At 54.0% G+C, this 16828-nt stretch overlaps 1 protein-coding gene across 1 annotated transcript; it reads right to left on the bottom strand.

The window, feature by feature from the left end:
• Positions 1-290: 290 nt before the first annotated feature.
• Positions 291-16800, bottom strand: LOC140106329 (uncharacterized). Its single transcript, XM_072130730.1, has 8 exons — positions 16716-16800; positions 13350-13451; positions 11858-12004; positions 9565-9685; positions 9397-9479; positions 2872-2989; positions 2726-2788; positions 291-1641 (listed from the first exon to the last, which is right to left on the bottom strand). The coding sequence occupies exons 2-8, from the start codon at positions 13425-13427 to the stop codon at positions 941-943; spliced, it is 1311 nt and encodes a 436-aa protein (XP_071986831.1). The 5' UTR covers positions 13428-13451; positions 16716-16800; the 3' UTR covers positions 291-940.
• Between the last annotated feature and the right edge of the window lie 28 nt (positions 16801-16828).

The raw sequence follows: 16828 nt of genomic DNA, 5'->3' as shown, positions 1-16828 counted from the left end.
TAGTGGATACAACTATTTTTATTATTATTCATAGAGTGTAAAATAAATATGAAGACATTTCATTGTTTGGCTCGCAGCAGTCTTTCCTATAGGTCGGTGCGTTCCGTGAAGATTCCTCGTGTTCGTTGTCCGGCTTCTCAGTCACCGCTCAAGGCTTTACTTCCAGATGTCAGGGGAGTAAAGATACTACAGAGAGTCCCCGGGTTACATACAAGATAGGGTCCATAGGTTTGTTCTTAAGTTGAATTTGTATGTAAGTTGAAACTGTATATTTATAATTATAGTTGTAGACAAAAAAAAAAATTTATGCCCCGGTGACAATTGGAGTTTAAAATGTTTTGCTGTAATGGGACCGAGGATTACGAATAAATCTTCATTACAGACACTTTAGTTCCAGGCTGCAATGATCAGCTGTAAAGTAACATCCGGAGAGGTCACCAGAGGTCACAGGGGACAGAGAGGTCCGCCTTTTTCACTAGGGGTCGTCTGTAAGTCAGGTGTTCTGTACTTGCATCCGTTTAATCTTGCACCCGAATGTATTTCCTTTAGCTGCACAGTACAGGCCCCTACTTAAGGACACCCGACCCCTAGTAACATATGGACCCCTCTTCCCCCTGTGACCTCTGGTGACCCCTCTGCCCCCTGTGACCTCTGGTGACCTCTCTGGATGTTACTATAGTCCCAGGCTGCAATGATCAGCTGTAAGGTGTCTGTAATGAAGATTTATTCATAATCCTTGGTCCAATTACAGCAAAAAATGTGAAACTCCAATTATCACTGAGGAATTTTTGTTTGGATCTACAATTATAAATATACAGTTTCGACTTACATACAAATTCAACTTAAGAACAAACCTCCGGACCCTATCTTGTACATAACCCGGGGACCCCCTGTACTCTAGTTACATATATTGTAGCACAGTATACACTGAGGAGGGACTTCAGGGTAAGACGTTCCCCACCTCCTGAAAGCCTTTGTCCCGGGAGTGGATGGTCCGATGCTTGGCGAGGTAGGCTCTCTGCGTAAAACATTTGCCGCACTCGGAACACGAATGTGGTTTATCTCCCGTGTGGTTCTTCTGATGTTCGACAAGATGCGATTTCACAGTGAAACATTTCCCGCATTGGGGACAGGAATATGGCTTCTCCCCCGTGTGGATTCTCTGGTGCCGGACAAGATCCGATTTATGTTTAAAGCCTTTCCCACATTCCAAGCAGGAAAACGGCTTCTCCCCCGTGTGGATTCTCTGATGTCCCCCGAGACTTGATTTCTGGGTGAAGCACTTCCCACACTCGGAGCAGGAGAAGGGCTTCTCCCCCCGGTGATTCTTCTGGTGCTGAGCGAGGTGCGACCTCTGGATGAAACATTTCCCGCATTCGGAGCATAAATACGGACGCTCGTTCCGGTGGATCCTCACGTGTCGGCAGAGACTACATTTAGTCTTAAAACTCTTCCCGCATTCCGGACATGGGAATATTTTGTCTCCTCCGTGAAGTGGGACTTGATGGTTTAGTAACGGAGGAGATGATGGGTCCCCGTGATTGGTGGATACAATTACTGGGACAATGGAAGGTTCTGGTACAATATCCCGATAATCTGCAGAGAAAAGGAAATCTTCCTCCACATTTGTGGCAAAGTCGTCTGTTGCAAAGAGAAACACATATTATATATATAATTCATAAAACAGATAATCGGGACAATACGTTATTTATAGCATTAGAGACACAATTCCTCTGCTCCAGTCACGACACGGGAGATGCCGCACACAATCCTGCTACCCTGCCCTCCCCACTAATGCTGAAGAGAATTACACAGGGAGGGGTGAGACCTCTTCACATACACAGCATCACTCTCACCCCCTACTTCCTGGGGGAGTGGTTAATGCTGTGGCGGAACCTGTCACACACAACCACTGTCTGTCTCTCACCTCCCCTTCAGGAATTTTCTTAAGTAATTTTCTTAAGTTATATCCCTGGTCATGTGATGTCACACAGGTGCACGACTCGTTATATCCCTGGTCATGTGATGTCACACAGGTGCACGACTCGTTATATCCCTGGTCATGTGATGTCACACAGGTGCACGGCTCGTTATATCCCTGGTCATGTGATGTCACACAGGTGCACGGCTCGTTATATCCCTGGTCATGTGATGTCACACAGGTGCACGGCTTGTTATATCCCTGGTCATGTGATGTCACACAGGTGCACGGCTCGTTATATCCCTGGTCATGTGATGTCACACAGGTGCACGGCTCGTTATATCCCTGGTCATGTGATGTCACACAGGTGCACGGCTCGTTATATCCCTGGTCATGTGATGTCACACAGGTGCACGGCTCGTTATATCCCTGGTCATGTGATGTCACACAGGTGCATTGCTCGTTATATACCTGGTCATGTGATGTCACACAGGTGCAGAGTATGTTATTTCCCTGGTCATGTGATGTCACACAGGTGCATGGCTCGTTATATCCCTGGTCATGTGATGTCACACAGGTGCACGGCTCGTTATATCCCTGGTCATGTGATGTCACACAGGTGCACGGCTCGTTATATCCCTGGTCATGTGATGTCACACAGGTGCACGGCTCGTTATATCCCTGGTCATGTGATGTCACACAGGTGCACGGCTCGTTATATCCCTGGTCATGTGATGTCACACAGGTGCACGGCTCGTTATAACCCTGGTCATGTGATGTCACACAGGTGGATATGACACTTACTTTTCCTGTAGGGTCCGGGGTGCTGTGTATATCTGTAAGGATCTGAGTCTTCATGGACTTCGTCTGTAATAAGGGAAGCAGCGATGTTATTACACACCACGGGTCCGTTATATCATTGCTTGCAGGATCTCATGGTTATTACGCACCTCTAGTAATGTGTGTAGGGATCTCCTCCTCCTTACACTTGTGGCTTCCCTCCTCATCCATCTCCTTGTCATCTTCTTCTTCTATTACTTCACATTTGATGTCGGCTGGATCTTCAGCCTAATTCTCCAAAGAGGAGGAAGAAGAATAAGAACATGGCCGAGGACAATAATCCCGGGTCAGGCTAATCCGCACTGCCTGTGCCTCTCCTGCACATAGCCAACTGTGCTGCTGCTCCTCCTCCTCACTGCCTGTGCCTCTCCTGCACATAGCCAGCTGTGCTGCTGCTCCTCCTCACTGCCTGTGCCTCTCCTGCACATAGCCAGCTGTGCTGCTGCTCCTCCTCCTCACTGCCTGTGCCTCTCCTGCACATAGCCAGCTGTGCTGCTGCTCCTCCTCCTCACTGCCTGTGCCTCTCCTGCACATAGCCAGCTGTGCTGCTGCTCCTCCTCACTGCCTGTGCCTCTCCTGCACATAGCCAACTGTGCTGCTGCTCCTCCTCCTCACTGCCTGTGCCTCTCCTGCACATAGCCAGCTGTGCTGCTGCTCCTCCGCACTGCCTGTGCCTCTCCTGCACATAGCCAGCTGTGCTGCTGCTGCTCCTCCTCCTCACTGCCTGTGCCTCTCCTGCACATAGCCAGCTGTGCTGCTGCTCCTCCTCCTCCTCACTGCCTGTGCCTCTCCTGCACATAGCCAGCTGTGCTGCTGCTCCTCCTCCTCACTGCCTGTGCCTCTCCTGCACATAGCCAGCTGTGCTGCTGCTCCTCCTCCTCCTCACTGCCTGTGCCTCTCCTGCACATAGCCAGCTGTGCTGCTGCTCCTCCTCTGCACTGCCTGTGCCTCTCCTGCACATAGCCAGCTGTGCTGCTGCTCCTCCTCTGCACTGCCTGTGCCTCTCCTGCACATAGCCAGCTGTGCTGCTGCTCCTCCTCTGCACTGCCTGTGCCTCTCCTGCACATAGCCAGCTGTGCTGCTGCTGCTCCTCACTGCCTGTGCCTCTCCTGCACATAGCCAGCTGTGCTGCTGCTCCTCCTCTGCACTGCCTGTGCCTCTCCTGCACATAGCCAGCTGTGCTGCTGCTCCTCCTCCTCACTGCCTGTGCCTCTCCTTCACATAGCCAGCTGTGCTGCTGCTCCTCCTCACTGCCTGTGCCTCTCCTGCACATAGCCAGCTGTGCTGCTGCTCCTCCTCCTCCTCACTGCCTGTGCCTCTCCTGCACATAGCGAGCTGTGCTGCTGCTCCTCCTCCTCCTCACTGCCTGTGCCTCTCCTGCACATAGCCAGCTGTGCTGCTGCTGCTCCTCCTCACTGCCTGTGCCTCTCCTGCACAAAGCCAGCTGTGCTGCTGCTCCTCCTTCTCACTGCCTGTGCCTCTCCTGCACATAGCCAGCTGTGCTGCTGCTCCTCCTCCTCACTGCCTGTGCCTCTCCTGCATGCTGCTCCTCCTCACTGCCTGTGCCTCTCCTGCACATAGCGAGCTGTGCTGCTGCTCCTCCTCCTCACTGCCTGTGCCTCTCCTGCATGCTGCTCCTCCTCACTGCCTGTGCCTCTCCTGCACATAGCCAGCTGTGCTGCTGCTCCTCCTCCTCCTTCTGCCTGTGCCTCTCCTGCACATAGCCAGCTGTGCTGCTGCTCCTCCTCCTCCTTCTGCCTGTGCCTCTCCTGCACATAGCCAGCTGTGCTGCTGCTCCTCCTCCTCCTTCTGCCTGTGCCTCTCCTGCACATAGCCAGCTGTGCTGCTGCTCCTCCTCCTCCTTCTGCCTGTGCCTCTCCTGCACATAGCCAGCTGTGCTGCTGCTCCTCCTCCTCCTTCTGCCTGTGCCTCTCCTGCACATAGCCAGCTGTGCTGCTGCTCCTCCTCCTCCTTCTGCCTGTGCCTCTCCTGCACATAGCCAGCTGTGCTGCTGCTCCTCCTCCTCCTTCTGCCTGTGCCTCTCCTGCACATAGCCAGCTGTGCTGCTGCTCCTCCTCCTCCTTCTGCCTGTGCCTCTCCTGCACATAGCCAGCTGTGCTGCTGCTCCTCCTCCTCCTTCTGCCTGTGCCTCTCCTGCACATAGCCAGCTGTGCTGCTGCTCCTCCTCTGCACTGCCTGTGCCTCTCCTGCACATAGCCAGCTGTGCTGCTGCTCCTCCTCCTTCCGCCTGTGCCTCTCCTGCACATAGCCAGCTGTGCTGCTGCTGCTCCTCCTCCTTCCGCCTGTGCCTCTCCTGCACATAGCCAGCTGTGCTGCTGCTCCTCCTCCTCACTGCCTGTGCCTCTCCTGCACATAGCCAGCTGTGCTGCTGCTCCTCCTCCTCACTGCCTGTGCCTCTCCTGCACATAGCCAGCTGTGCTGCTGCTCCTCCTCCTCACTGCCTGTGCCTCTCCTGCACATAGCCAGCTGTGCTGCTGCTCCTCCTCCTCACTGCCTGTGCCTCTCCTGCACATAGCCAGCTGTGCTGCTGCTCCTCCTCACTGCCTGTGCCTCTCCTGCACATAGCCAGCTGTGCTGCTGCTCCTCCTCCTCACTGCCTGTGCCTCTCCTGCACATAGCGAGCTGTGCTGCTGCTCCTCCTCTGCACTGCCTGTGCCTCTCCTGCACATAGCGAGCTGTGCTGCTGCTCCTCCTCCTCCTTCTGCCTGTGCCTCTCCTGCACATAGCCAGCTGTGCTGCTGCTCCTCCTCTGCACTGCCTGTGCCTCTCCTGCACATAGCCAGCTGTGCTGCTGCTCCTCCTCACTGCCTGTGCCTCTCCTGCACATAGCCAGCTGTGCTGCTGCTCCTCCTCCTCACTGCCTGTGCCTCTCCTGCACATAGCCAGCTGTGCTGCTGCTCCTCCTCACTGCCTGTGCCTCTCCTGCACATAGCGATCTGTGCTGCTGCTCCTCCTCCTCACTGCCTGTGCCTTTCCTGCACATAGCGAGCTGTGCTGCTGCTCCTCCTCCTCACTGCCTGTGCCTCTCCTGCACATAGCCAGCTGTGCTGCTGCTGCTCCTCCTCACTGCCTGTGCCTCTCCTGCACATAGCCAGCTGTGCTGCTGCTGCTCCTCCTCACTGCCTGTGCCTCTCCTGCACATAGCCAGCTGTGCTGCTGCTCCTCCTCACTGCCTGTGCCTCTCCTGCACATAGCCAGCTGTGCTGCTGCTCCTCCTCCTCACTGCCTGTGCCTCTCCTGCACATAGCGAGCTGTGCTGCTGCTCCTCCTCTGCACTGCCTGTGCCTCTCCTGCACATAGCCAGCTGTGCTGCTGCTCCTCCTCACTGCCTGTGCCTCTCCTGCACATAGCGAGCTGTGCTGCTGCTCCTCCTCCTCACTGCCTGTGCCTCTCCTGCACATAGCCAGCTGTGCTGCTGCTCCTCCTCCTCACTGCCTGTGCCTCTCCTGCACATAGCCAGCTGTGCTGCTGCTCCTCCTCCTCACTGCCTGTGCCTCTCCTGCACATAGCCAGCTGTGCTGCTGCTCCTCCTCCTCACTGCCTGTGCCTCTCCTGCACATAGCCAGCTGTGCTGCTGCTCCTCCTCCTCACTGCCTGTGCCTCTCCTGCACATAGCCAGCTGTGCTGCTGCTCCTCCTCCTCACTGCCTGTGCCTCTCCTGCACATAGCCAGCTGTGCTGCTGCTCCTCCTCACTGCCTGTGCCTCTCCTGCACATAGCCAGCTGTGCTGCTGCTCCTCCTCCTCACTGCCTGTGCCTCTCCTGCACATAGCCAGCTGTGCTGCTGCTCCTCCTCCTCACTGCCTGTGCCTCTCCTGCACATAGCCAGCTGTGCTGCTGCTCCTCCTCTGCACTGCCTGTGCCTCTCCTGCACATAGCGAGCTGTGCTGCTGCTCCTCCTCCTCCTTCTGCCTGTGCCTCTCCTGCACATAGCCAGCTGTGCTGCTGCTCCTCCTCACTGCCTGTGCCTCTCCTGCACATAGCGAGCTGTGCTGCTGCTCCTCCTCACTGCCTGTGCCTCTCCTGCACATAGCGAGCTGTGCTGCTGCTCCTCCTCCTCACTGCCTGTGCCTCTCCTGCACATAGCGAGCTGTGCTGCTGCTCCTCCTCCTCACTGCCTGTGCCTCTCCTGCACATAGTCAGCTGTGCTGCTGCTGCTCCTCCTCACTGCCTGTGCCTCTCCTGCACATAGCCAGCTGTGCTGCTGCTCCTCCTCCTCACTGCCTGTGCCTCTCCTGCACATAGCCAGCTGTGCTGCTGCTGCTCCTCCTCACTGCCTGTGCCTCTCCTGCACATAGCCAGCTGTGCTGCTGCTCCTCCTCCTCACTGCCTGTGCCTCTCCTGCACATAGCCAGCTGTGCTGCTGCTCCTCCGCACTGCCTGTGCCTCTCCTGCACATAGCCAGCTGTGCTGCTGCTCCTCCGCACTGCCTGTGCCTCTCCTGCACATAGCCAGCTGTGCTGCTGCTGCTCCTCCTCACTGCCTGTGCCTCTCCTGCACATAGCCAGCTGTGCTGCTGCTCCTCCTTCTCCTCACTGCCTGTGCCTCTCCTGCACATAGCCAGCTGTGCTGCTGCTCCTCCTCCTCACTGCCTGTGCCTCTCCTGCACATAGCCAGCTGTGCTGCTGCTCCTCCTCACTGCCTGTGCCTCTCCTGCACATAGCCAGCTGTGCTGCTGCTCCTCCGCACTGCCTGTGCCTCTCCTGCACATAGCCAGCTGTGCTGCTGCTGCTCCTCCTCACTGCCTGTGCCTCTCCTGCACATAGCCAGCTGTGCTGCTGCTCCTCCTTCTCCTCACTGCCTGTGCCTCTCCTGCACATAGCCAGCTGTGCTGCTGCTCCTCCTCCTCACTGCCTGTGCCTCTCCTGCACATAGCCAGCTGTGCTGCTGCTCCTCCTTCTCCTCACTGCCTGTGCCTCTCCTGCACATAGCCAGCTGTGCTGCTGCTCCTCCTCCTCACTGCCTGTGCCTCTCCTGCACATAGCCAGCTGTGCTGCTGCTCCTCCTCCTCACTGCCTGTGCCTCTCCTGCACATAGCCAGCTGTGCTGCTGCTCCTCCTCTGCACTGCCTGTGCCTCTCCTGCACATAGCCAGCTGTGCTGCTGCTCCTCCTCCTCACTGCCTGTGCCTCTCCTGCACATAGCCAGCTGTGCTGCTGCTCCTCCTCACTGCCTGTGCCTCTCCTTCACATAGCCAGCTGTGCTGCTGCTCCTCCTCACTGCCTGTGCCGCTCCCTCACATAGCCAGCTGTGCTGCTGCTCCTCCTCACTGCCTGTGCCTCTCCTGCACATAGCCAGCTGTGCTGCTGCTCCTCCTCACTGCCTGTGCCTCTCCTGCACATAGCCAGCTGTGCTGCTGCTCCTCCTGGCTCTAGCGGATTAACCGGAATAGGAAGTTCACGCATGTTTTACGTGGATAAATATGAAATATTAAATTATATTTGTTTTTATGCAGTATGAAGCCAACATACCTGGAGCTACACTGATGCAGAAACAAATCTTGTTTAATCCCTGAACCGAGTGGTTTTGTTTAAAAAACAAATTATAACATTCAGGACCTTGGGAAAGCTGCGTGCAGACTGGTAAACACATTACACAGAGCTTCCTGAACTATCCAGGCAGGACTAATCAACCTGAGCTGGATGACTCATACACAGCAGCTTGGGGGGGGGGCAGCGATTGATTACTTCTGCCTGTCAGGCACAACACCGTGAATAAAGCGCAAGAGGAGAAGCGCCGATGCAGGAGCGACAGAGCTTCATTATCATAATGTTATAATTGTTTTTTCGGCAAAACCACTCAGCTCAGGGATTGAACAAGATATGTTTCTGCATCAGTGCAGCTACAGCATTCTCAAGGTATGTTTGCTTCATACTGCATCAAATCAAATGGTAGATTTCCATTAAAGGGGTGTTCCAGGAATCAGCATAATTCATATACAAATGGGTCCTAAAAATATAATCTATTTGGGTAATTAGTTGTTATTTTAAATTTTGCTCCCCTTAGCAGAAAATGCTGTGGTCATAGACTGTAATGGAAAATTACTATGCTCCCGGTCCTTTAATCAATCAGTCAGCTGACTTCAGGACAGAAGATGGCGCTGGTCACATGTCCACATCACATGTCCTGCAGCTGCCTGGGCAGGTCATGTGATCACCACTCTGTTTGGCTGTAGTGGGTTGGTTGCAGTGCATCCAGTATGGCCGGTTACACATCATTACTATGGTAACAGAGCAGGACAGTCTGTTACATCATCACTGGGGGCAGAACATAAGAGGGAGGAGGAGCTACTGAGCACTGAGGGATCATGGGACTTGTGGTTTCCATCTTGATGATAACTCCGCCTACTTTAGAGAGACCATAACATTTTGTGAATAGCAAAATCAAACTCTTTAAGCTCCGTTATGTGACTAATGATGTTGGGTTTTGTTATATTCATTTATTTATAGCACCAGACCTTCATATTCCTGGAATACCCCTTTAAGTGTAAACATATCGGCAGTAATTATTGCATCAACAATTGTGGAAATTATTTCCTCTGCGCCGATGGTGCCCATGGCCTATAGCAGACATGGAGACAGATTGTACGGGGCATTTGGGGTGATCGCTCCTGTACCTCATAGTCCTGCAGGACCTTCTCCTCTGGACCGCTGTGTGTTCTGGACAGTCCTGCTTGTGTGTTCTTCATACCGGACCCATCTATAGAAGAATCACAGGGACTGGTAAATAATCAGCAGGTGATTCCTGGAGATTCTGGATGCCTCTAGCCCTAGAGATCGCTTACACAATGGCGCAGAGGACGCACAATTCTCCATGAGGTCCTGGTACTGGTCCTTGTGCTCCTCTATGTAGTCCCACTCCTCCAGGGAGAAATGGACCGTGACGTCCTGACACCTCACGGGGACCTGACAAGCACAAAGAGGAATTAACCCCTTAAGGACGCAGCCTTTTCTGTCTCCAGAGCCGTGTGTATAAACTGCACGTCATAGTGACGGTATTTATTCCATGCAAATGTGGTGAAATGGGTGAAAAGCCGCACATGCGCCATTTTCTTCACGACTTTGTGCGCTCCAAATAATACTTCTACTTTATTCTTGGATTCTGTGCGATCATGGGGACACTACATTTATACAGGTTTTATGGTGTTTTTGGACATTTTAAAAAATTAAAAACCTGCTCCCCCCCCCACAATAAAAACCCATTGTCCCTCAATCTCCTGCACTTCTAACCTTTCCATACTTCGGGTGCGGAGCGGTGTGAGGCGACATTTGTTGCTGATATTTTGAGACCTGTACGACCTTCTGATCATTTTTTATGTTGTGTAAAATGGTGTAAAAGTGACATTTCGGACATTTGGGCGCCATTTTCCGTTAAGGGTTCAATATCGGTTTTTATATTATGGTAGATGAGACATTTTGGGAGGCGGTGATACCTTCTAGGGAAAGGGGGCGATTTGCACCATTTCTCAGATCCCCTAAGGTACTGTAACCCTGGGTTGTCTGATTGATCCTACCGTATGTGGCCGTGTATGTGGACTTTCCAGATCATCCATCACAATGTACAAATCACATATTGTAACAGACGCCCCAGGCCTTATAAAGACGTCACAGAGGGCGACAATCAAAACAAAGATGGCGGCACCCACGGCCTCGCTGGAGCCAATCAAGGGGTTATCACCCGCAATCTGTGCTAGGATCGATTGGTGGTGTTAGTGTGGGGTGTTTGCCTCAATATGCAGCAAACCCCATGTTTTTCACAGGATAGGGTCTAACTTGCTGATCAGTGGGGGGCTCATTGATAAGACCCCCACAGATTGCAAAAAAGAGGGGTCCGTCACTCCGTCAGAGTAATGGAACAGACGGCCACGCATGACTAATTCACCTAGATGTACAGTATCTCCTCGTACACGCGTTACTACCAAAATGAAAAATTGCCAAATACTGTGAAGATCCTACAGCTCTCACTGAGGCGTCATCCAACCCACGAGAATCACTTACGTGAGAAAGTAATTGCACATATCATGCACACAATTCCAAAATTCTCTAATAACTGGGATATTTGGCTGTGTAATCCCTCCCATCATGTTTTATCTCCGTCTCTTCCGTTTTGCCCTCTTACCCCGTCCTCGTGCACTTAGTGCTGTACTGATTACACATGATCTTGCCTTAATTTTACTGGAAATTGTACAATTGTCTTATAAACCAATAAAAATGTAATGTCCTTTCTAGAATTCCATCTTTTATGTGAAATCTCCACCATTCACCTATAAGCGATCTCCCTCAGTGCCAGGAGGGTGCTGATACAGGGGGAGATTTATCACAGCTCTTCTAGATGGCCATAGCATATAACCAGAGCTCAGCCCGCTCGTATCCGGTGACGTCACCAGTGCAAGGAATCAAGGAATCCGGATGACGTCATTGGCTGTCTGACATGGGCGAGTGGTCGAAGGGGTGGATAGAAATGAACGTGTGTGTGTGTGGGGGGGGGGGGGGGGGAGACGTGAATAAGTTAAGGAGAGGAGGAGCCATGAGGCGCCCAGGTGACCTGCCCCCAAGCGCCTTGGGCTAATTTACATATTTTATAACCTTCTCGGTACTATAGAGGCACAAGATCTTACTGAAAATGGTGGAATCAGCCCCTAGAGGTAACGAGCATAAATTACCACCGATAAACTGGAAGTAGACGTCCTTGGCTAAAGGTATAGATGGAAATGGAAGCTGCAGATAAAGATTCTGTTCCTGCCTTTTTTTAGCTGCCTGTAAGTCAGGTTCTGTAGCTCACAGCCATAAGCCTGATGTGGTCTGAAAGGTAAGATCCTTGTCTTTAATATGACACCAGTAGCATGTTTCTAGGTGCTACAGAACATACAATAGGGGCTTCTAAGGTGACATATTTACCTGACCTGGTGGGAGATTCTCTATAGGTAAACGGGTGGAATTCTAGAAATGACATTTTATCCCCTACCTGTGGGGGCTGGGAGATTAGTGGGGTAAAACCAGCTGACAGGTTCTCTCTAAGGGATAATACATTTTTTCACCTTGTGTTATGTGACTGTACGATGTCCCAGCATCACTCACCTCTCCGCTCAGCAGCTCCAGGATCCGGCTGGTGAGCTCCAGGATCTTCTGTTCATGGATGAGGCCATGTGGGGACTTGTGGACGTGGGGCTGGGGGCTTCCGCTTCCTTCATCCTCATCAGATATTGTCTTCACCACTATATAATCCTTTGTACAGAGACACAATGATACAACCCATTAACAACTCCAGCCGCTCCTTCCATGCCAAAAATTTAATATGCAAATTAGGCTGAAGTACTTTGGGGGGCATTAGCAGAGCACCTCAGGGCAGCCCCTGCTACACTCCCGTTACCTGGGTCCAGGGAGCCCCCAGGTGCTCTGCCAAAGCACTTCAGCCTCAGTTGCATATTTTCCAAGTCAAGTTTAGTGTAAAGAGCAGGTAGAGGACGGAACGTGTCGCCATAGCCCAGCGTAGCAGGTAGAGGACGGAACGTGTCGCCATAGCCCAGCGTAGCAGGTAGAGGGCGGAACATGTCGCCATAGCCCAGCGTAGCAGGTAGAGGGCGGAACGTGTCGCCATAGCCCAGAGTAACAGGTAGAGGACGGAACGTGTCGCCATAGCCCAGCGTAGCAGGTAGAGGACGGAACGTGTCGCCATAGCCCAGCGTAGCAGGTAGAGGGCGGAACGTGTCGCCATAGCCCAGAGTAACAGGTAGAGGACGGAACGTGTCGCCATAGCCCAGCGTAGCAGGTAGAGGACGGAACGTGTCGCCATAGCCCAGCGTAGCAGGTAGAGGACGGAACGTGTCGCCATAGCCCAGCGTAGCAGGTAGAGGGCGGAACGTGTCGCCATAGCCCAGCGTAGCAGGTAGAGGACGGAACGTGTCGCCATAGCCCAGCGTAGCAGGAAGGTGAAATGTGCTGACCCATTCCCTTTAAGGACTTCAAATCTATTTGTATCAGTAATTCTCGAGCCAAACCAATGACAATCTCTGTATTGTTTAGGGCACCGCCCAATGCGAGGACGAAGAGACCAGGGAACCCTCTCACCCTGAAAGATGGCTGAGACAATTACCCCCCTCATGGGCAGAACTTTTAGCACAAGTCAAATACTAACTAGAAGTCGACCAAATAGAAACAGAGCGGACGGGCAAGAAACACACTAAGGCTTTTTTTTTTTTTTTTAAATGGTGTAAAATCATTACACCCGTATTTTTCGGACTATAAGGCGCACCATCAATAAATGCCTGCTAATGCGTCTAGGTTCATATATAAGGCGCACCGGATTATAAGGATGAATGACCAGCAGGTGGCAGACCTGTGCACAGTACAAGGCAGCTGTTGTCTGTAAGTACGGTTCATATATAAGGCGCACCGGACTATAAGGCGCACCGGATTATAAGGATGAATGACCAGCAGGTGGCAGACCTGTGCACAGTACAAGGCAGCTGTTGTCTGTAAGTACGGTTCATATATAAGGCGCACCGGACTATAAGGCGCATCAAAATGTAATAAAAAATAAGGGGAAGGTCATGAGCGTTTTCCCCCTCACCTCTCCAGTTATCAGGTAGATGATCTCCAGGCTGAGGTTTAATATCCTCCGGGCCATCTGCTTCCCCTCCTCGTCCATCCCAAGACGATCCCTCAGGAAAACCTAGAAAATAGAAGAAGTGAAAACGTTTGTCCCTGATCTCTGATACAGAAGCGTCTGACTGATAAACTGGGGGAGATTTATCATCCAGTGTCTGAGGTTAAACTGTTCTAGTTGCCCCTGGGAACCAATCAGGGCTCAGCATTCATTTTATAACCAGCTGTGGAGAGATGAAAGCCGAGCTCTGATTGGCTGCCATGGCCAACTAGACTCAATCTGCTCTAAGAGACGTGTGATAAATCTCCCCATAAAGACTGAAATTTACTTCTCTAGTTCTGTAGCCGCCATAAAGGGGTCTCCCGGCCTCTACAGATAATCACCGACTCCAGAACATTGTAACACAAAATAAGCCGAAACAAAGGGCTGGAAAAGTAAGTGATGAAATAAAGTGTCACATGACCGATGTGTTATTGGATTTAATATAATATTTAATATTTATTCTGTACTAAGAGGTAATAGACGCACGCACACTGCACATCGGGTAATGCAGGATCAGTACACACACACGCCGCGCCCGGCCCCCGTACGCCTGGTATATACACGCGCCCGGCCCCCGTACGCCTGGTATATACACGCCCCCGGCCCCCGTACGCCTGGTATATACACGCCCCCGGCCCCCGTACGCCTGGTATATACACGCGCCCGGCCCCCGTACGCCTGGTATATACACGCCCCCGGCCCCCGTACGCCTGGTATATACACGCGCCCGGCCCCCGTACGCCTGGTATATACACGCCCCCGGCCCCCGTACGCCTGGTATATACACGCCCCCGGCCCCCGTACGCCTGGTATATACACGCCCCCGGCCCCCGTACGCCTGGTATATACACGCCCCCGGCCCCCGTACGCCTGGTATATACACGCCCCCGGCCCCCGTACGCCTGGTATATACACGCCCCCGGCCCCCGTACGCCTGGTATATACACGCCCCCGGCCCCCGTACGCCTGGTATATACACGCCCCCGGCCCCCGTACGCCTGGTATATACACGCCCCCGGCCCCCGTACGCCTGGTATATACACGCCCCCGGCCCCCGTACGCCTGGTATATACACGCCCCCGGCCCCCGTACGCCTGGTATATACACGCCCCCGGCCCCCGTACGCCTGGTATATACACGCCCCCGGCCCCCGTACGCCTGGTATATACACGCCCCCGGCCCCCGTACGCCTGGTATATACACGCCCCCGGCCCCCGTACGCCTGGTATATACACGCCCCCGGCCCCCGTACGCCTGGTATATACACGCCCCCGGCCCCCGTACGCCTGGTATATACACGCCCCCGGCCCCCGTACGCCTGGTATATACACGCCCCCGGCCCCCGTACGCCTGGTATATACACGCCCCCGGCCCCCGTACGCCTGGTATATACACGCCCCCGGCCCCCGTACGCCTGGTATATACACGCCCCCGGCCCCCGTACGCCTGGTATATACACGCCCCCGGCCCCCGTACGCCTGGTATATACACGCCCCCGGCCCCCGTACGCCTGGTATATACACGCCCCCGGCCCCCGTACGCCTGGTATATACACGCCCCCGGCCCCCGTACGCCTGGTATATACACGCCCCCGGCCCCCGTACGCCTGGTATATACACGCCCCCGGCCCCCGTACGCCTGGTATATACACGCCCCCGGCCCCCGTACGCCTGGTATATACACGCCCCCGGCCCCCGTACGCCTGGTATATACACGCCCCCGGCCCCCGTACGCCTGGTATATACACGCCCCCGGCCCCCGTACGCCTGGTATATACACGCCCCCGGCCCCCGTACGCCTGGTATATACACGCCCCCGGCCCCCGTACGCCTGGTATATACACGCCCCCGGCCCCCGTACGCCTGGTATATACACGCCCCCGGCCCCCGTACGCCTGGTATATACACGCCCCCGGCCCCCGTACGCCTGGTATATACACGCCCCCGGCCCCCGTACGCCTGGTATATACACGCCCCCGGCCCCCGTACGCCTGGTATATACACGCCCCCGGCCCCCGTACGCCTGGTATATACACGCCCCCGGCCCCCGTACGCCTGGTATATACACGCCCCCGGCCCCCGTACGCCTGGTATATACACGCCCCCGGCCCCCGTACGCCTGGTATATACACGCCCCCGGCCCCCGTACGCCTGGTATATACACGCGCCCGGCCCCCGTACGCCTGGTATATACACGCCCCCGGCCCCCGTACGCCTGGTATATACACGCCCCCGGCCCCCGTACGCCTGGTATATACACACGGCCCCCGTATACATGGTATATACACACACGGCCCCCGTATACCTGGTATATACACACGGCCCCCGTATACCTGGTATATACACACGGCCCCCGTATACATGGTATATACACACGGCCCCCGTATACATGGTATATACACACGGCCCCCGTATACATGGTATATACACACACGGCCCCCGTACACCTGGTATATACACACGGCCCCCGTATACCTGGTATATACACACGGCCCCCGTATACCTGGTATATACACACGGCCCCCGTATACCTGGTATATACACACGGCCCCCGTATACCTGGTATATACACACAGCCCCCGTATACCTGGTATATATACACACGGCCCCCGTATACCTGGTATATACACACGGCCCCCGTATACCTGGTATATACACACGGCCCCCGTATACCTGGTATATACACACGGCCCCCGTATACCTGGTATATACACACGGCCCCCGTACACCTGGTATATACACACGGCCCCCGTACACCTGGTATATACACACGGCCCCCGTACACCTGGTATATACACACGGCCCCCGTATACCTGGTATATACACACACGGCCCCCGTATACCTGGTATATACACACACGGCCCCCGTATACCTGGTATATACACACACGGCCCCCGTATACCTGGTATATACACACACGGCCCCCGTATACCTGGTATATACACACACGGCCCCCGTACACCTGGTATATACACACGGCCCCTGTACACCTGGTATATACACACGGCCCCTGTATACCTGGTATATACACATAGCCCCTGTATACCTGGTATATACACATAGCCCCTGTATACCTGGTATATACACACAGCCCCTGTACACCTGGTATATACACACCCGGCCCCCATATACCTGGTATATACACACGGCCCCTGTATACCTGGTATATACACACAGCCCCTGTATACCTGGTATATACACACGGCCCCTGTATACCTGGTATATACACATAGCCCCTGTATACCTGGTATATACACATAGCCCCTGTATACCTGGTATATACATTACCTGCACAGTTACAATAGACACAATTCTTGTATCCTGAGCTGCAGTCCTGGTAGGTGAAGGACCTGTGATGACGTCACGGTCATGTGATCAGTGACGTCAGGATCAGGACGAGT

Source organism: Engystomops pustulosus, chromosome 11 (assembly GCF_040894005.1).
Source record: "Engystomops pustulosus chromosome 11, aEngPut4.maternal, whole genome shotgun sequence".
NCBI classification, from domain to species: domain Eukaryota; kingdom Metazoa; phylum Chordata; class Amphibia; order Anura; family Leptodactylidae; genus Engystomops; species Engystomops pustulosus.
Note: the sequence above shows the minus strand (reverse complement) of the source record. Positions and strands in the feature narration are given on the sequence as shown.